This window comes from Ylistrum balloti, unplaced genomic scaffold (genome assembly GCF_031769215.1).
Source record: "Ylistrum balloti isolate Yb309-2 unplaced genomic scaffold, AGI_CSIRO_Ybal_v1 Utg370574, whole genome shotgun sequence".
Classification (NCBI taxonomy): Eukaryota; Metazoa; Mollusca; class Bivalvia; order Pectinida; family Pectinidae; genus Ylistrum; species Ylistrum balloti.
The window spans coordinates 234,754-256,045 of NW_026782359.1; the positions used below are offsets into that span (position 1 = coordinate 234,754).

Below are 21,292 nucleotides of genomic sequence, written 5' to 3' on the forward strand. Positions count from 1 at the left end.
CGCCGGTAAATGGTACCTTTCATGCATTTGGTATTTACAACTATCTGATTACTGTCTGGAACAGGAGTTATTACACTTTTCGTTTGATAACTTTTACAGGGCAACTTGGGTATAATGACAAGCAACAACTGGTATTATAAAGCTTGTGAAATATAATTTAAAATAAAAACTGGATTATCACATAACTACCCTACCACCAGTGTAATGGCACTCGTTACATACTTTTTGTTGCGATTAATGTGTGATATGACCTCGAGGAGCTTTGATTGGCTGATTGTTCCTATAGTTTCCATTGTGGTGCCATAACTCCGAGTGTCATATGCATTGTCAATCGTAAAAGTGTTTCAGATAATAATGAAAATAATTGTTTTTATGGGAAGACAATCTTAAAAGGCTTGTTTGAGACAAATAGATCATATATTCCGTACTTAGGAGGTTCAACTATGTCTTAGCGATTTCACATAGTAGAGGTGTCTATACTTCTGTGTCCGATTGGCGGAAGTGCTGATGAAGACTGTTGTCTGTAAGTATCAATGCCTCCTATTGGTGGTAGGTGATTGGAAGATTCGTATATTTCTGACGTCGAAGGATATTTCGGAGGCGCTGTTGAGGGGACGGACAGCTGTTCGTAAGATGGCGGCTGTGGAAATTGCCCCATAGGTTGTCCATATTGGGAGTATGCCGTGGGATTTCCTATAGGCTGAGGCTGTGGGTAGGCACTGGTGTGAGCCCATGACGTATTGTTACTTACTGAAACAGTAAAATCAGAGCAACTCATTAAAAGGAAGAAAAAGCCTCACCGTTGACTTATCCAAAAACATTAAGAAAATATCAACATGGCAACATGATCATATCATGTCTCGCTCTCAAATGAGACCAATGTATACAGCAACGGAACAAACAAGCTAACTAACGAGCAACAAATACGTCCAGCTTCATATCACACAAAGAAATTGAATATTTCTCGATGAAATCACTATGGCGACCATGAAATTTCCCCATAATTTTCATCAACCTGCAACTTTTGAACCTTTGCTTTACGAGTTTGTCAGTCAGTTGACGACTTCGTGTACGAAAATCGTGATAATGGGAACAAGCCCTTGAATAATGAATCAGCTGTGACGTGTAAATACCATAGGTTGGAGATGCAGTAATATTGTTGTCTAGAAATGGAAAATGCACAAAAGGGAAATTGAAATCATCACGTTGATCATATAACGTGATGGAAAGCTGTCCGTGTTGGTTTGTCGTAGGAAAAGATTGAGATAAGCAGCTGATGCAGAAGAGTTTGTCGAATGTTTGATTTCCAGTTCTGGTGGATATATATGATGGACATGTTCAAATCATTTCTTGTTATTTAAAGACAAGACGTCATCAATATATCTGAATCTGAACTTAAACGACTTTGTAAGGTCTTTGTGACCTGTTTTAATAAGCACTTCAATAAATTCAGCCTCGTATGAAAACAAAATCAAGTCAGCCAAAAGAGGGGCACAGTTGGTTCCCACAGGTATGTCAATAGTCTGTTGGAAGATCTTACCACCAAACCCAACGAAGATGTTGTCAACTAGAAACTCTATCATTTTTATGATTACGTCCTCTATATATTTCCTCTTTGATCTGGATGTAAATTGTACGAAATATTTCATTATATGTTATATCATTATATATGTATTTCATTGTAAAACATTTATCTCTAACTTACCAACCTGGATCCACATTTTTATGCCAGTCTTATTTTAGCCCTAAGAAAATATGGTACCTTTATGAATGTTGCCAATTAATTGTTTTAATTATCAGTCCTGTATCCCTTACAAAACCTCGCTAATTTAATCCTTTTATTATATTATTAGTCACTCTATAACCTTTTTATATACCTCTTCACTATATGCCTTTATCATTACATTTGTTTTATTGATGTACATCTTAGTCCTTCATGATTATGCTAGTTTACTGTGATATTTGTGATCTTTATATCATATGTGATGCTGTAATCTTAATGTTGTATATATTGTACATTTTACTGTCGACCAATTGTTAGAAGGGTCTTGTACTCAAAGTGTTATCGACTCTTAAATAAAGTCATTTATTATTATTATTATTATTTATTATAAATACGCTTCAGTATAGTACACAACTGTATATGTATACCGCCTTTCACCTTTCTTGGGAAGATAGGTGTCATAACAAGAGAACGAAGGCGTTCTTCGTGGTAGTGGGTACTTCCTTGTTGAGGAAGAGGATACATGACGACGATACTCACCGAAGGACAAGCTGGTAGTTTCCTGTTGTTGTGAAAGTGGAGCTATGACGCGGCCTCTGTTGCCTTTTTTATTCGTCATACACACAAGGCAAATTATGCAAGACGCGACTAAACTGAGAAAGATGATTCCGCCCACGACACAGCCGATGATGATGCCAACACTGGAAAAAACATACAAGGCATATATTAATATCAGGAGCTTGTTTAGTGTTACTTAATACAATATACACACGAATGATACTATTGTGGTTCTACAATGTAGATTAAGTGATAATGAACAAGTATATCAGAGTTTGAACTATTAACAAAATATCCCTTACGATATGATGTTTATGTTGCCTAGGTAATGTCTGAACCTCAGGTAGTAGTACACAGCTTCTCGGTGTGGCCATGAGTGATATGTTTGTTCCTTAAATTACCCCATTGTAAAGGTAGTAGTACACAGCTTCTAGGTGTGGCCATGGGTGATATGTTTGTTCCTTAGATTACCCCATTGTAAAGGTAGTAGTACACAGCTTCTAGGTGTGGCCATGGGTGATATGTTTGTTCCTTAGATTACCCCATTGTAAAGGTAGTAGTACACAGCTTCTCGGTGTGGCCATGGGTGATATGTTTGTTCCTTAGATTACCCCATTGTAAAGGTAGTAGTACACAGCTTCTAGGTGTGGCCATGGGTGATATGTTTGTTCCTTAGATTACCCCATTGTAAAGGTAGTAGTACACAGCTTCTCGGTGTGGCCATGGGTGATATGTTTGTTCCTTAGATTACCCCATTGTAAAGGTAGTAGTACACAGCTTCTCGGTGTGGCTATGGGTGATATGTTTGTTCCTTAGATTACCCCATTGTAAAGGTTCTAATTAAAATCTATAAAAATAAATCCTTGCTAAATTTGGTCTTGTCATGTTGAAGTGGACAATGTGGGGGTTTATTTTTTCAGAATTTTATCTCTCTACTATTAATGTAATATTTATGTGGTTTATGAATATGTATACATTTAATAACATTTTTTTTCGCAATCAAACTGCTATACCTGTATATCTCAACCATAACCAATAATTTCAGGAAAATGCAAATTAACTGTTTCCTGCTACCTCATAAAGAACAAGTAAGGCCGATTACCAGTTCTTCAGTGCTAAACGCACTTCCCTTTTGTTGAAACAAATTCTTAACACTTAAATTGAAGCAGAAGTATCCACTGTGATAAACATTTATCAATTACCTACTCAATTAAACTTATTTAAGTGATATCACATTTTGTAGATACACGGCACACCATACTAGGGTTTGACCGCTATACGACTGGAAGGATATTTGAAAAAAAGACCCCGGTTACAGGACGGGTAGAATCAATATACACTGTACTTACACCCAACCATCATCGTCACAGCACTCACGGTCGTACTGGTATCCACAACAACCATTCTCACAAAAGGCGTAGTATGTCCTGCGTCCTAGTGAGAAGCTGTACTCGTAACACGAGTCGCCGCCAAAGCTGGTACCTGTATGTATACAAATCGGACACATTTACTGGTTTACATGTTAAAAATATGATTTTTTCTGGGACAGGCTAGTTTCGTGATTACTACTAATGACTGGTATATTGGATCGTACACGATCTCATTTAAATATTTGTATCGTTTCTTTTAATCATGAACTTAAGACATGTTGTAGTCCTTGTGACCTTTCATTCCAAGTGAAAACATTAGATTTATATCTATATATATATATATGAATAAAGATGTAAATGAACCTGATTTGAATATGAAGGGTTTCAGTTTTGTGTGAAATATCAGACGTTATAACTTCCTGTTTTAGCATGATATATCCGGTAAGCTTATTTATATAATAACTTCCTGTTTTAGCATGATATCTCCGGTAAGCTTATTTATATAATAACTTCCCTGGTTTAGTATGATATCTCCGGTAAGCTTATTTATATAAAAACTTCCCTAGTTTAGCATGATATATCCGGTAAGCTTATTTATATAACAACTTCCCTGGTTTAGTATGTTGTCTCCGGTAAGCTTATTTATATAATAACTTACCTGGTTTAGTATGATATATCCGGTAAGCTTATTTATATAATAACTTCCCTGGTTTAGTATGATGTCTCCGGTAAGCTTATTTATATAACAACTTCCCTGGTTTAGTATGATATATCCGGTAAGCTTATTAATGTAATAACTTCCCTGGTTTAGTATGATATATCCGGTAAGCTTATTTATATAACAACTTCCCTGGTTTAGTATGTTGTCTCCGGTAAGCTTATTTATATAATAACTTCCCTGGTTTAGTAAGATATTACCGGTAAGCTTATTAATGTAATAATGTCCCTGTTGTAGTGATACACGAAAGGTTAACATATCATTAAAAATCACAGTTTTATTACAAGATATTGGATAAACGTAAGGTTTGTAGGAGTTCAAAATTTATAAGTTACATGAAGTCATTCTAGTAATGTCCATGTTAAATAAACTAGCACCAAACATATGAAATTTCGTATGCATGGTTTAGCAGGTGAATATGCCATGTAACATTAAAACAAAGTGATAACAAACTTAGGTGTAGTAATACCGTTCAGACACATTAGACACGTTTTATTGCATATACCTAAATAAACCGGTGACAAAAGTCCCTGATAAAGTGTAACAAAGTCCCTGGTTATAATCTGGTTCCTACAAACCGTGACAAGGTCCCTGGTTATAACCAGGTTCCTACAAACCGTGACAACGTCCCTGGTTTTAACCAGGTTCCTACAAACCGTGACAAGGTCCCTGGTTATAACCAGGTTCCTACAAACCGTGACAAGGTCCCTGGTTATAACCAGGTTCCTACAAACCGTGACAAGGTTCCTGGTTATAACCAGGTTCCTACAAACCGTGACAAGGTCCCTGGTTATAATCAGGTTCCTACAAACCGTGACAAGGTCCCTGGTTATAATCAGGTTCCTACAAACCGTGACAAGGTTCCTGGTTATAACCAGGTTCCTACAAACCGTGACAAGGTTCCTTGTGATAATCAAGTTTCTACAAACCGTGACAAGGTCCCTGGTTATAATCAGGTTCCTACAAACCGTGACAAGGTCCCTGGTTATAACCAGGTTCCTACAAACCGTGACAATATTCCTGGGTATAATCAGGTTCCTACAAACCGTGACAAGGTTCCTTGTTATAATCAAGTTCTGCACTTGCAAGTTGTAGGTTATCTGAATGTTATATATACCTTCCAAAAACACACACTCGTACATACACGTATTCCTGTACTGAAAGGGCGATGGCAGTACAAACGATTTATCATATTATACCCAATTGAAATTATACATAAGCTGAACACATACCTAGTACATGAAGGAAGACGAAGACTGAGCCTAGTACGAAGTTCGCCATTTTAGTCTGTAGATTCATAAATAGCATGTACGCCAGACCCGTGACGACGGGAATAACATGTACACTTTACCTGTATTATTTAAAGGGCTATTGGCATTGTCATTGTAGATTGTTTACACATCACGAACTGGAGCACTGCCCACCAATAGGTAAATCAGTCTTGGAACATGCCTGGACACACATGCGTATTTAAATGCATACGTGCAGAGCCGTATATATTCCATACGTTTAAAATTACAATGATTTTAACGTCAAAATGTGTTTTGTACTTACTCTTGTCTTTCGTCCAATTAATATTTAGTTTAAATGAAAGGAACTAAAGCATAAGTTGTACATTATTTCATCCGTGTTCTCTAAAGATCCAATTCAAGCAAGAATATCATATAGAATAAGGCAACATTATTGTCCTTTATAATTTTCTATTAAATTCAATGTGAAGAAGAAAGTATAACAAACCATATTTAAATTTCCTCGTTCCTTCACAAAATATCTGGACGATAGCTTTCAATATAAGGCGAGAAATAGCTGTAGTAATTACCAGGAAGTTAGGGTTTGATACAGTATAGCCAATGAATCAAACTGCATCAATACAGCTGTTTCGTCCTTCTACGACTCGTAATTAATGTAGTCTAAATTTTGAGGCGATTGAGGAAAACCCTAAACGAAATGTAAGAGAAGTCAAAATCTAAATGAAGGTGGTGCACTAGTCCCATAATTCAATACGTTTTGTAATTTTTATAGATCATATCCTAGTTACAGAAAAGGCCGAGATAAAACGGCAAATAATATCATCAGAAGTGAACGATTGGTCGCTATATCAATGGCAAATCGTAGGGTACAAACAAGTGTTGTAGGGGTTTCGGTCAGTCTGTCTCTGTATTTTTGTAATTACTGGAGCTTGTTTTGTTAACTTGTAGATATTTTTTGTCGTCGAAAGCAAAGCATCAAATATAAGAGATGTGCATTTGATAATTATTTCCACCAAATTTAGAGTAATGTTCAATGTTCACAAATCATAGGTGAACCAGATATCGAGACTAGATTACTAACAAAATGTTAACAAATGTTCATTCTACATAACAAATAAAAACGTAGCCTTTATGTTTGAAAGATATCCCGCTTCTGTATCCAAGCGTCATGTAGCTGCGACCTACTTCGAGTATTCAGCATTACGGCATTAGACGAGCACTTTATTCGCTTGTCTAACATGTTGTCCATTAAAATGACCTTATAGAAACCAGAACCAGAATCAATATTTTTATTATGTTACCTGGCAAAGTGCTTCTTTTCTTGTATATCAAAATGAAATTAATTCTAATAAAATTGATATGAAATAAATGAATGGATTAAAATGAATGCTTCATAAAGACCAAAGCCAGCATCATATTCAACAATAACATTTATTCGAAATACCGAGATACACAAATTGTATTTATAGCAATATCACCAGTAGATCATATACAAAAATAGATAAAAATAGACAAAATTTTCACGCTCTCTATGTCCGTTATGAAATCACAATTTATAGTTGTCAAAATGGCCTGGTACATTCCTGCTTTGCCCTGTCCAAGTCTTCAGCAGTAAGCTGTTGTGCAAATGACGTCACTTGTTAACAAGTGAGATACTAACATTTGCTGCAGCACAAAACCGTAGGTTGAAGTAGATACATGATGGATTTTGAGTGACATTTTGTGATGAACCAAAACTAGGGTATAACAGGACATCGTTTTATGATCAAAATATGAATATAAACTTGGTTATACATTTGTATCATCAACGGTCAATCTTCTGTTGTCATGACAATGACATATCAATGCTTCGCGACGAGGCGCCTCGTTTCTGGCTTCTGGACAGTTCCTAGACTCACTTATTTTCAGTATCTAATTGTACCATTCCAGATCCTGTTGGTTCTCCACTCTCTCCTGTCGAATTCTAGTCCTCCTGTAAATCACAGAAGTGTAAATATCAATCAATAAAAAATCTACTGAAATAGATAAGAACGTATATAGATAAATTTTGTAATATTTATTTTTTCGTGTTCAGTACCGTTTTATATGAAAATGTAAATCTCTAAAGGCATCAATCAAAATATATTACAATAAAACATTATCTGATATCATGTGTTATGATTAATTCACTTACTATGAATGTTTCTTATAAGCGTACATGTTATTAAACAAACAATATTATTGTGTTCTATTGTCACTATCAGTTAATCATGCCATACACCAGGTACATCAAAGATAAAACCAGAGAATGGAGGGAAACCAAGAAACAGGTACATCAAAGATAAAACTATAGGACGGAGGGAAACCAAGAAATAGGTACATCAAAGATAAAACCAGACAATGGAGGTAAACCAAGAAATAGATACATCAAAGATAAAACCAGACAATGGAGGTAAACCAAGAAACAGGTACATCAAAGATAAAACCAGACAATGGAGGTAAACCAAGAAATAGGTACATCAAAGATAAAACCATAGGACGGAGGTAAACCAAGAAATAGGTACATCAAAGATAAAACCATAGAACGGAGGTAAACCAAGAAACAGGTACATCAAAGATAAAACCAGACAATCGAGGTAAACCAAGAAATAGGTACATCAAAGATAAAACCATAGAACGGAGGTAAACCAAGAAACAGGTACATCAAAGATAAAACCATAGGACGGAGGTAAACCAAGAAACAGGTACATCAAAGATAAAACCATAGGACGGAGGTAAACCAAGAAACAGGTACATCAAAGATAAAACCATAGGACGGAGGTAAACCAAGAAACAGGTACATCAAAGATAAAACCAGAGAATGGAGGCAAACCAAGAAACAGGTACATCAAAGATAAAACCAGACAATCGAGGTAAACAAAGAAATAGGTACATCAAAGATAAAACCATAGGACGGAGGTAAACCAAGAAACAGGTACATCAAAGGTAAACCAAGAAACAGGTACATCAAAGATAAAACCATAGGACGGAGGTAAACCAAGAAACAGGTACATCAAAGATAAAAAGATAGGTAAACCAAGAAACAGGTACATCAAAGATAAAACCAGACGGAGGTAAACCAAGAAACAGGTACATCAAAGATAAAACCAGACAATGGAGGTAAACCAAGAAACAGGTACATCAAAGATAAAACCAGACAATGGAGGTAAACCAAGAAATAGGTACATCAAAGATAAAACCATAGGACGGAGGTAAACCAAGAAATAGGTACATCAAAGATAAAACCATAGAACGGAGGTAAACCAAGAAACCAAGAAATAGGTACATCAAAGATAAAACCATAGGACGGAGGTAAACCAAGAAACAGGTACATCAAAGATAAAACCAGAGAATGGAGGTAAACCAAGAAACAGGTACATCAAAGATAAAACAGGTACATCAAAGATAAAACCAGACAATCGAGGTAAACCAAGAAACAGGTACATCAAAGATAAAACCATAGGACGGAGGTAAACCAAGAAACAGGTACATCAAAGATAAAACCATAGGACGGAGGTAAACCAAGAAACAGGTACATCAAAGATAAAACCAGACAATGGAGGTAAACCAAGAAACAGGTACATCAAAGATAAAACCATAGGACGGAGGTAAACCAAGAAACAGGTACATCAAAGATAAAACCATAGGACGGAGGTAAACCAAGAAACAGGTACATCAAAGATAAAACCATAGAACGGAGGTAAACCAAGAAACAGGTACATCAAAGATAAAACCAGAGAATGGAGGGAAACCAAGAAACAGGTACATCAAAGATAAAACCAGACAATGGAGGTAAACCAAGAAACAGGTACATCAAAGATAAAACCATAGGACGGAGGTAAACCAAGAAACAGGTACATCAAAGATAAAACCAGAGAATGGAGGTAAACCAAGAAATAGGTACATCAAAGATAAAACCAGACAATCGAGGTAAACCAAGAAATAGGTACATCAAAGATAAAACTATAGGACGGAGGTAAACCAAGAAATAGGTACATCAAAGATAAAACCAGACAATGGCGGTAAACCAAGAAATAGGTACATCAAAGATAAAACCATAGGACGGAGGTAAACCAAGAAACAGGTACATCAAAGATAAAACCATAGGACGGAGGTAAACCAAGAAATAGGTACATCAAAGATAAAACCATAGGACGGAGGTAAACCAAGAAACAGGTACATCAAAGATAAAACCATAGGACGGAGGTAAACCAAGAAATAGGTACATCAAAGATAAAACCAGACAATGGAGGTAAACCAAGAAATAGGTACATCAAAGATAAAACCATAGGACGGAGGTAAACCAAGAAACAGGTACATCAAAGATAAAACCATAGGACGGAGGTAAACCAAGAAATAGGTACATCAAAGATAAAACCATAGGACGGAGGTAAACCAAGAAACCGGTACATCAAAGATAAAACCATAGGACGGAGGTAAACCAAGAAACAGGTACATCAAAGATAAAACCATAGGACGGAGGTAAACCAAGAAACCGGTACATCAAATATAAAACCATAGGACGGAGGTAAACCAAGAAACAGGTACATCAAAGATAAAACCAGACACTGGAGGTAAACCAAGAAATAGGTACATCAAAGATAACACCATAGGACGGAGGTAAACCAAGAAACAGGTACATGTACATTGAACAACATGTAAACAGAGTTTCAAACAAAATTTCGAATTTGACTAATCTAAAAAATCATAAAAGATGTACATACTAAAACACCTGTCTGAGGTGTAAAACAGTATATACATGTACATACTAAAACACCTGTCTGAGGTGTAAAACAGTATATACATGTACATACTTAAACACCTGTCTGAGGTGTAAAACAGTATATACATGTACATACTTAAACACCTGTCTGAGGTGTAAAACAGTAGATACATGTACATACTAAAACACCTGTCTGAGGTGTAAAACAGTATATATATGTACATACCAGAACACCTGTCTGAGGTGTAAAACAGTATATATATGTACATACTAAAACACCTGTCTGGGTGTAAAACAGTATATACTTGTACATACTAAAACACTTGTCTGGGTGTAAAACAGTATATACATGTACATACTAAAACACCTGTCTGGGTGTAAAACAGTATATACATGTACATACTAAAACACCTGTCTGAGGTGTAAAACAGTATATACATGTACATACTAAAACACCTGTCTGGGTGTAAAACAGTATATACTTGTACATACTAAAACACCTGTCTGGGTGTAAAACAGTATATACATGTACATACTAAAACACCTGTCTGAGGTGTAAAACAGTATATACATGTACATACTTAAACATCTGTCTGAGGTGTAAAACAGTATATACTTGTACATACTAAAACACCTGTCTGAGGTGTAAAACAGTATATACATGTACATACTTAAACACCTGTCTGAGGTGTAAAACAGTATATATATGTACATACCAGAAAACCTGTCTGAGGTGTAAAACAGTATATATATGTAAATACTAAAACACCTGTCTGGGTGTAAAACAGTATATACATGTACATACTAAAACACCTGTCTGGGTGTAAAACAGTATATATATGTACATACCAGAAAACCTGTCTGAGGTGTAAAACAGTATATATATGTACATACCAGAACACCTGTCTGAGGTGTAAAACAGTATATACATGTACATACTAAAACACCTGTCTGGGTGTAAAACAGTATATACATGTACATACTAAAACACCTGTCTGGGTGTAAAACAGTATATATATGTACATACCAGAAAACCTGTCTGAGGTGTAAAACAGTATATATATGTACATACCAGAACACCTGTCTGAGGTGTAAAACAGTATATACATGTACATACTAAAACACCTGTCTGGGTGTAAAACAGTATATACATGTACATACTAAAACACCTGTCTGGGTGTAAAACAGTATATACATGTACATACTTAAACACCTGTCTGAGGTGTAAAACAGTATATACATGTACATACCAGAACACCTGTCTGAGGTGTAAAACAGTATATACATGTACATACTAAAACACCTGTCTGGGTGTAAAACAGTATATACATGTACATACTAAAACACCTGTCTGAGGTGTAAAACAGTATATACTTGTACATACTAAAACACCTGTCTGAGGTGTAAAACAGTATATACATGTACATACTAAAACACCTGTCTGGGTGTAAAACAGTATATACTTGTACATACTAAAACACCTGTCTGGGTGTAAAACAGTATATACATGTACATACTAAAACACCTGTCTGGGTGTAAAACAGTATATACATGTACATATTAAAACACCTGTCTGAGGTGTAAAACAGTATATACATGTACATACTAAAACACCTGTCTGGGTGTAAAACAGTATATACTTGTACATACTAAAACACCTGTCTGGGTGTAAAACAGTATATACATGTACATACTAAAACACCTGTCTGAGGTGTAAAACAGTATATACATGTACATACTTAAACAACTGTCTGAGGTGTAAAACAGTATATACTTGTACATACTTAAACACCTGTCTGAGGTGTAAAACAGTATATACATGTACATACTAAAACACCTGTCTGGGTGTAAAACAGTGTATACTTGTACATACTAAAACACCTGTCTGGGTGTAAAACAGTATATACATGTACATACTAAAACACCTGTCTGGGTGTAAAACAGTATATACATGTACATACTAAAACACCTGTCTGGGTGTAAAACAGTGTATACTTGTACATACTAAAACACCTGTCTGGGTGTAAAACAGTATATACATGTACATACTAAAACACCTGTCTGGGTGTAAAACAGTGTATACTTGTACATACTAAAACACCTGTCTGGGTGTAAAACAGTATATACATGTACATACTAAAACACCTGTCTGGGTGTAAAACAGTGTATACTTGTACATACTAAAACACCTGTCTGGGTGTAAAACAGTATATACATGTACATACTAAAACACCTGTCTGGGTGTAAAACAGTGTATACTTGTACATACTAAAACACCTGTCTGGGTGTAAAACAGTATATACATGTACATACTAAAACACCTGTCTGGGTGTAAAACAGTGTATACTTGTACATACTAAAACACCTGTCTGGGTGTAAAACAGTATATACATGTACATACTAAAACACCTGTCTGGGTGTAAAACAGTATATACATGTACATACTAAAACACCTGTCTGGGTGTAAAACAGTATATACATGTACATACTAAAACACCTGTCTGGGTGTAAAACAGTGTATACATGTACATACAAAAACACCTGTCTGGGTTGAAAACATTATATACATGTACATACTAAAACCTGTCTGGGTGTAAAACAGTATATACATGTACATACTAAAACACCTGTCTGAGGTGTAAAACAGTATATACATGTACATAAAACATGTCTGAGGTGTAAAACAGTATATACTGTACATACTAAAACACCTGTCTGGGTGTAAAACAGTATATACATGTACAACTAAAACACCTGTCTGGGTGTAGTAAACAGTATATACTGAGGTGTAAAACAGTATATACATGTACATACTAAAACACCTGTCTGAGGTGTAAAACAGTATATACATGTACATACTAAAACACCTGTCTGGGTGTAAAACAGTATATACATGTGTGGGTGTAAAACAGTATATACATGTACATACTAAAACACCTGTCTGAGGTGTAAAACAGTATATACATGTACATACTTAAACACCTGTCTGGGTGTAAAACAGTATATACATGTACATACTAAAACACCTGTCTGGGTGTAGTAAACAGTATATACAGTATATACATGTACATACTAAAACACCTGTCTGGGTGTAAAACAGTATATACATGTACATACTAAAACACCTGTCTGGGTGTAAAACAGTATATACATGTACATACTAAAACACCTGTCTGGGTGTAAAACAGTATATACATGTACATACTAAAACACCTGTCTGGGTGTAAAACAGTATATACTTGTACATACTAAAACACCTGTCTGGGTGTAAAACAGTATATACATGTACATACTAAAACACCTGTCTGGGTGTAAAACAGTGTATACTTGTACATACTAAAACACCTGTCTGGGTGTAAAACAGTATATACATGTACATACTAAAACACCTGTCTGGGTGTAAAACAGTGTATACTTGTACATACTAAAACACCTGTCTGGGTGTAAAACAGTATATACATGTACATACTAAAACACCTGTCTGGGTGTAAAACAGTATATACATGTACATACTAAAACACCTGTCTGGGTGAAAACAGTATATACATGTACATACTAAAACACCTGTCTGGGTGTAAAACAGTATATATATGTACATACTAAAACACCTGTCTGGGTGTAAAACAGTATATACTTGTACATACTAAAACACCTGTCTGGGTGTAAAACAGTGTATACTTGTACATACTAAAACACCTGTCTGGGTGTAAAACAGTATATATATGTACATACTAAAACACCTGTCTGGGTGTAAAACAGTATATATATGTACATACTAAAACACCTGTCTGGGTGTAAAACAGTATATACATGTACATACTAAAACACCTGTCTGGGTGTAAAACAGTATATACATGTACATACTAAAACACCTGTCTGAGGTGTAAAACAGTATATACATGTACATACTTAAACACCTGTCTGAGGTGTAAAACAGTATATACATGTACAAACTAAAACAACTGTCTGAGGAGTAAAACAGTAAATACATGTACATACTTAAACAACTGTCTGAGGTGTAAAACAGTATATACTTGTACATACTTAAACACCTGTCTGAGGTGTAAAACAGTATATACATGTACATACTAAAACACCTGTCTGGGTGTAAAACAGTATATACTTGTACATACTAAAACACCTGTCTGGGTGTAAAACAGTATATACATGTACATACTAAAACACCTGTCTGAGGTGTAAAACAGTATATACATGTACATACTAAAACACCTGTCTGGGTGTAAAACAGTATATACTTGTACATACTAAAACACCTGTCTGGGTGTAAAACAGTATATACATGTACATACTAAAACACCTGTCTGGGTGTAAAACAGTGTATACTTGTACATACTAAAACACCTGTCTGGGTGTAAAACAGTATATACATGTACATACTAAAACACCTGTCTGGGTGTAAAACAGTGTATACTTGTACATACTAAAACACCTGTCTGGGTGTAAAACAGTATATACATGTACATACTAAAACACCTGTCTGGGTGTAAAACAGTGTATACTTGTACATACTAAAACACCTGTCTGGGTGTAAAACAGTATATACATGTACATACTAAAACACCTGTCTGGGTGTAAAACAGTGTATACTTGTACATACTAAAACACCTGTCTGGGTGTAAAACAGTATATACATGTACATACTAAAACACCTGTCTGGGTGTAAAACAGTATATACATGTACATACTAAAACACCTGTCTGCGGTGTAAAACAGTATATACATGTACATACTAAAACACCTGTCTGGGTGTAAAACAGTATATACTTGTACATACTAAAACACCTGTCTGGGTGTAAAACAGTATATACATGTACATACTAAAACACCTGTCTGAGGTGTAAAACAGTATATACATGTACATACTTAAACAACTGTCTGAGGTGTAAAACAGTATATACTTGTACATACTTAAACACCTGTCTGAGGTGTAAAACAGTATATACATGTACATACTAAAACACCTGTCTGGGTGTGAAACAGTATATACATGTACATACTAGAACACTTGTCTGAGGTGAAAGGTCACATTTTGACTACATCTTCATTGTCTGAAGCTTATTTGTTTACACCTAAATATGAAAATTGTGTTCTTTTTAAAAATGTGCTAAATCTATCTAAAAGCAACCCTAATTAAAAAGCCAAACAATGTTTACTAACACTATTCTTCAAACGTGACTAACCTAGACAGTTGTAAACATAGATAGCACATTGGTTTAGTATAGGCATCAAAGCTTGTTTTTAAAGATCGATGTAGATTTTGTATGTAAAAATATCCATTTAGTAATGATGAAATAAAACAGTTTTCAAACTTATTATACAGGTAAAAGACAGATAAATAGAGGCTGAAATAATATCATATTCAAATATTACTAAAACTCTTAAAAGAAACTTAACAATAAAGCTATGTAATGTGAGAATTTACAAAACATTAAAACCTACAAATATACATGAACACAAACTTAGAGAGAAGATTACATAAAGGAAGCAGGCCAGAAACCCACCAAATTGATCAAATTATGGGAGATTTGTCAGTGTTCTATTTAATCTGCTAGTGCTGATTGTTTTTATGGCTTTGTTGAGTGAATTATTCAAGTTTTATATCAAGAACAATGAATTTGCCTAAACCATTTTGAAAATAAAATCAAATCTTCAGAAGGTTATCATTTGTAAAAATTGAATAAAATATTCAGTAAATAATGATCAAAAACTTGTCTCATGTTACTTTTACTCTTAAACAGAAAAAGTATTCTTACAAATTGTCGGGAAATCATTCTAGGGATATAATGCGCACAAGGTGTGTTCAGTGTCTTAATGAAGATAACAGCTAAAATAGGTTACATACTGTACATAACAAAGGTTATACAGGGTGTCAAACTAAACAGGTAATTCACTAAACAAGGTTTTGAACAATGAATTTGCCTAAACCATTTTGAAAATGAAATCAAATCTTCAGAAGGTTATCATTTGTAAAAATTGAATAAAATATTTAGTAAATAATGATCAAAAACTTGTCTCATGTTACTTTTACTCTTAAACAGAAAAAGTATTCTTACAAATTGTCGGGAAATCATTCTAGGGATATAATGCGCACAAGGTGTGTTCAGTGTCTTAATGAAGATAACAGCTAAAATAGGTTACATACTGTACATAACAAAGGTTATACAGGGTGTCAAACTAAACAGGTAATTCACTAAACAAGGTTTTGAACTAAAGTCTGAAATTAGGGTGTCAAACTAAAATGCCCTATACCAGGGTGCAATATATAAAACGTAGAAGAATCAAATCATGCACCAATATTGAGAAAACATAGTTATTATGTCACAAACCAATCGAAGCTTCTCAATTCTTAGTGTACGGGCAACCAGTCTCCTGTTAAAGTTTGAATAGACATACACATAAAGGGTAACAATATTTGGAGTAACAAACCAAAATTAGTTAGCATGATAAAATGTAAGTGTATGATAAAACACTATAATACATTATTGGACAACAAAATATTTTATAATTTCATAAATGTAGTACCTTAAAACTACCTTCATGTTTCATCATAGTGAAAGAAACATTATACTTCATCAAATATAACTTTCTATCTGTCTGACTTTTCAAGCAAAAAAGAGGCTTGCTCCCTTTCCGTTGAAGCTTTGCAGAATGAGTTTAACTGCTAATTGTTCAGAAGTTCATGTCCATTTTACTAGTACTCTGCATCAATATTTGTCACTAAATTATTGAAACCAGGTTAAAACTAATGAAATATTATATCTTGAATAAGAATAGAAAAGTGTTGTCCGATTACTTTATAGAACAATCAAATGTAAAATAATTCCAAATTAGTGTCTGACATAGTAGTAATCATTTAGTGAAAACTTGATAATATTCTTAATATGTCTTATGATTACTGAACTGTAAATGAATAAATTTATGATAGGCACATCAAGAATGATGATTTAAAACACACAACCAAGTGTCATCTTTGAAATCTGAGATATCAAAATGATCATGATTATTAAGTTAAAACATTGTGAATTGTCCATTTAACAATGTAACTATTTTAAAATTGATGATTTAAAACACACAACCAAGTGTCATCTTTGAAATCTGAGATATCAAAATGATCATGATTATTAAGTTAAAACATTGTGAATTGTCCATTTAACAATGTAACTATTTTAAAATTATATCAACAAAATTGTTGCAAAAATGATTAAAGAAGTATTTGGCAATTACTTTCTTTTTAGTAAATTGAGTGACAATGTTCTTGTTTCAGAAACTCAATAAAATTATTTACAAGGTTCTAAAATATGTGATAATGCCACAAGGTGGAAATATTGCAGTTTCTGGATACAAGAAAAATCAGTAGCTAATGCATGTTTTGTAAACTGTATATTTTCTTTTATTATGGGTGGGTAACATTGTGTGTAGCAGTAAATGTATAAAGAATAGTAAAAATGACATGTTTTATACATTGTACTCAATTTCCAGTCATCGTACTTTGAATTATTCCATTACTATGATAAAAGTCAATTCGTGTCATGGTTATCTTTATTATTGTTTCTTTCTCATAAAAACCTGATATGTTCACTATTAAAATTTTGTTACTTTCAGATACAATTCAATAATTTTAATCAATTTCAAACACAAACATGGTAAGAGATGCTAGTGTCAATACATTGTTTTAAATTGATGAAAATAATCTTTTTTTAACCTAAAGCAACATTAACACCACTGACTTTGTGCTAATTGACTTGTCAATAGTGATTACATATCTTTAACAATACAAAGACATGATAATCTTTCTTAAATATGTGCTTTAATGGAATGTAATGGTAACAAAGTAAAAACTTCTCAGTCAAAAACGTGATCAGGAATTTATCATTATCAAAAGTGGAAAGGGGTTTAGATTTTTGTTTTGCAGTCACAAAATGAACCAATTGTTTCTTACCTTGCAATATTTGTGGCCAGATTCTTGACTGACATCATCGTGATGAGTGGCTCATCAGTCTGAACCAGTTGTAGCTCATGGCTTTTCTTTTCTGGAAATGTAGAAATATTTTATCATCACAAACTACACCAGTGTGACTGATGAAATAATAAAAGATCATGCATCATCTTCAGACAAGGAGAATATCCTACCTATATACTAGAGATTTACAGATGATATCTAATGACCTATATACCTATACCTATATACTCCAACAATTGAGAACAATTTGTCTTTATTACCTATAAATATGATCTTTATTGTATCACTACCGTTGAAATTTTCAGTAGATATATATCAGTTTATTATTCCTTACATTAAAAGATGGACTGTGACAATAATTCATGTCACTCTGTTATTGGTCCACACATTCCAGACAGATTTGAGCAATTACAGGACAGTTTGAAGTGTTTTAGACAAGGGAGATAATAACATATAGAAGTAGGGAGACATCCTACCTGAACCAGAGCTATGCGGCCTTTCTCTCACTAAGACTTTGTTCACATTCAATTCATTTGTTGTCACATTTGGATCTGCAGTAGGTACAGATAATCCAATGAAAATGTCAGTTGTCTCAAGGCTAAGACATCACATAAAAAGAACAGTCATTTGTTGTTGACATCACATTCAATAAAAGGTCATTTGTTGTCTACTAAGACATCACATTCAATAAAAGGTCATTTGTTGTCTAACTAAGACATCACATTCAATATAAATGTCATTTGTTGTCTAATAAGACATCAATAAAAGGTCATTTGTTTTAAGACATCACATTCAATATAAGGTCATTTGTTGTCTAACTAAGACATCACATTCAATAAAAGGTCATTTGTTGTCTAACTAAGACACATCAATAAAAGGTCATTTGTTTCTAAGACATCACATCAAGGTCATTTGTTGTCTAACTCGTAGAAAATAAAAGGTCATTTGTTGTCTAACTAAGACATCACAATTCAATAAAGGTCATTTGTTGTCTTAAGACATCACATTCAATGAAAAGGTCATTTGTTGTCTAAGACATCACATCCAATGAAAAGGTCATTTGTTGTCTAACTAAGACATCACATTCAATAAAAGGTCATTTGTTGTCTAAGACATCACATCCAATGAAAATGTCATTTGTTGTCTAACTAAGACATCACATTCAATAAAAGGTCATTTGTTGTCTAAGTAAGACATCACATCCAATGAAAAGGTCATTTGTTGTCTAACTAAGACATCACATTCAATAAAAATGTCATTTGTTGTCTAACTAAGACATCACATCCAATGAAAAGGTCATTTGTTGTCTAACTAAGACATCACATTCAATAAAAGGTCATTTGTTGTCTAACTAAGACATCACATTCAATATAAGGTCATTTGTTGTCTAACTAAGACATCACATTCAATAAAAGGTCATTTCTTGTCTAAGACATCACATTCAATAAAAGGTCATTTGTTGTCTAACTAAGACATCACATTCAATAAAAGGTCATTTGTTGTCTAACTAAGACATCACATTCAATAAAAGGTCATTTGTTGTCTAACTAAGACATCACATTCAATAAAAGGTCATTTGTTGTCTAACTAAGACATCACATTCAATAAAAGGTCATTTGTTGTCTAACTAAGACATCACATTCAATATAATGTAATTTGCTGTCTAAGACATCACATTCAATATAAGGTCATTTGTTGTCTAAGTAAGACATCACATCCAATGAAAATGTCATTTGTTGTCTAAATAAGACATCACATTCAATAAAAGGTCATTTGTTGTCTAACTAAGACATCACATTCAATATAAGGTCATTTGTTGTCTAAGTAAGACATCACATTCAATAAAAGGTCACATTCAATCAATATAAGGTCAAAAGGTCATTTGTTGTCAATATAAGGTCATTTGTTGTCTAACTAAGACATCACATTCAATAAAAGGTCATTTGTTGTCTAACTAAGACATCACATTCAATAAAAGGTCATTTGTTGTCTAACTAAGACATCACATTCAATAAAAGGTCATTTGTTGTCTAACTAAGACATCACATTCAATAAAAGGTCATTTGTTGTCTAACTAAGACATCACACAATAAAAGGTCATTTGTTGTCATAAGACATCACATCAAAAATGTCATTTGTTGTCTAACTAAGACATCACATTCAATAAAAATGTCATTTGTTGTCTAACTAAGACATCACATCCAATAAAAATGTCATTTGTTGTCTAACTAAGACATCACATTCAATAAAAGGTCATTTGTTGTCTAAGTAAGACATCACATCCAATGAAAATGTCATTTGTTGTCTAACTAAGACATCACATTCAATAAAAGGTCATTTGTTGTCTAACTAAGACATCACATTCAATAAAAGGTCATTTGTTGTCTAACTAAGACATCACATTCAATAAAAGGTCATTTGTTGTCTAACTAAGACATCACATTCAATAAAAGGTCATTTGTTGTCTAACTAAGACATCACATTCAATATAAGGTCATTTGTTGTCTAAGTAAGACATCACATTCAATAAAAGGTCATTTGTTGTCTAACTAAGACATCACATTCAATAAAAGGTCATTTGTTGTCTAAGACATCACATTCAATAAAAGGTCATTTGTTGTCTAAGACATCACATCCAATGAAAAGGTCATTTGTTGTCTAACTAAGACATCACATTCAATAAAAGGTCATTTGTTGTCTAAGACATCACATCCAATGAAAATGTCATTTGTTGTCTAACTAAGACATCACATTCAATAAAAGGTCATTTGTTGTCTAAGTAAGACATCACATTCAATAAAAGGTCATTTGTTGTCTAAAAGGTCATTTGTTGTCTAACTAAGACATCACATTCAATATAAGGTCATTTGTTGTCTAAATAAGACATCACATTCAATAAAAGGTCATTTGTTGTCTAAATAAGACATCACACAATAAAAGGTCATTCAATA

The 21,292-nt window shown here is 33.8% G+C and overlaps 2 protein-coding genes across 2 annotated transcripts in view; both read right to left on the reverse strand.

Annotated features, from left to right (window-relative positions):
- Positions 1-457: 457 nt before the first annotated feature.
- Positions 458-5,650, reverse strand: LOC132556525 (uncharacterized). Its single transcript, XM_060220939.1, has 4 exons — positions 5,602-5,650; positions 3,631-3,763; positions 2,264-2,424; positions 458-750 (listed from the first exon to the last, which is right to left on the reverse strand). The coding sequence occupies exons 1-4, from the start codon at positions 5,648-5,650 to the stop codon at positions 458-460; spliced, it is 636 nt and encodes a 211-aa protein (XP_060076922.1).
- A 1,880-nt stretch (positions 5,651-7,530) lies between these two features.
- The window catches only part of LOC132556526 (uncharacterized), a 36,692-nt gene continuing 22,930 nt past the window's right edge, over positions 7,531-21,292 (reverse strand). Inside the window, exons 19-21 of the mRNA XM_060220940.1 lie at positions 18,818-18,892; positions 18,321-18,411; positions 7,531-7,591 (exon numbers count right to left, since the gene is read on the reverse strand). Of these exons, the coding sequence (XP_060076923.1) occupies positions 7,531-7,591; positions 18,321-18,411; positions 18,818-18,892 (227 nt within the window). The remainder of the gene's footprint in view (positions 7,592-18,320; positions 18,412-18,817; positions 18,893-21,292) is intronic.

Excerpts from the sequence above, each read along its gene's own strand:
- LOC132556525 (XM_060220939.1), bottom strand. The coding sequence starts at position 5,650 with ATGGCGAACTTCGTACTAGGCTCAGTCTTCGTCTTCCTTCATGTACTA. Across the intron at positions 2,425-3,630 it reads TGTGACGATGATGGTTGGGT|TGTTGGCATCATCATCGGCT; the intron begins GTAAGTACAGTG and ends TGTTTTTTCCAG. Across the intron at positions 751-2,263 it reads AACTACCAGCTTGTCCTTCG|TAAGTAACAATACGTCATGG; the intron begins GTGAGTATCGTC and ends TTACTGTTTCAG.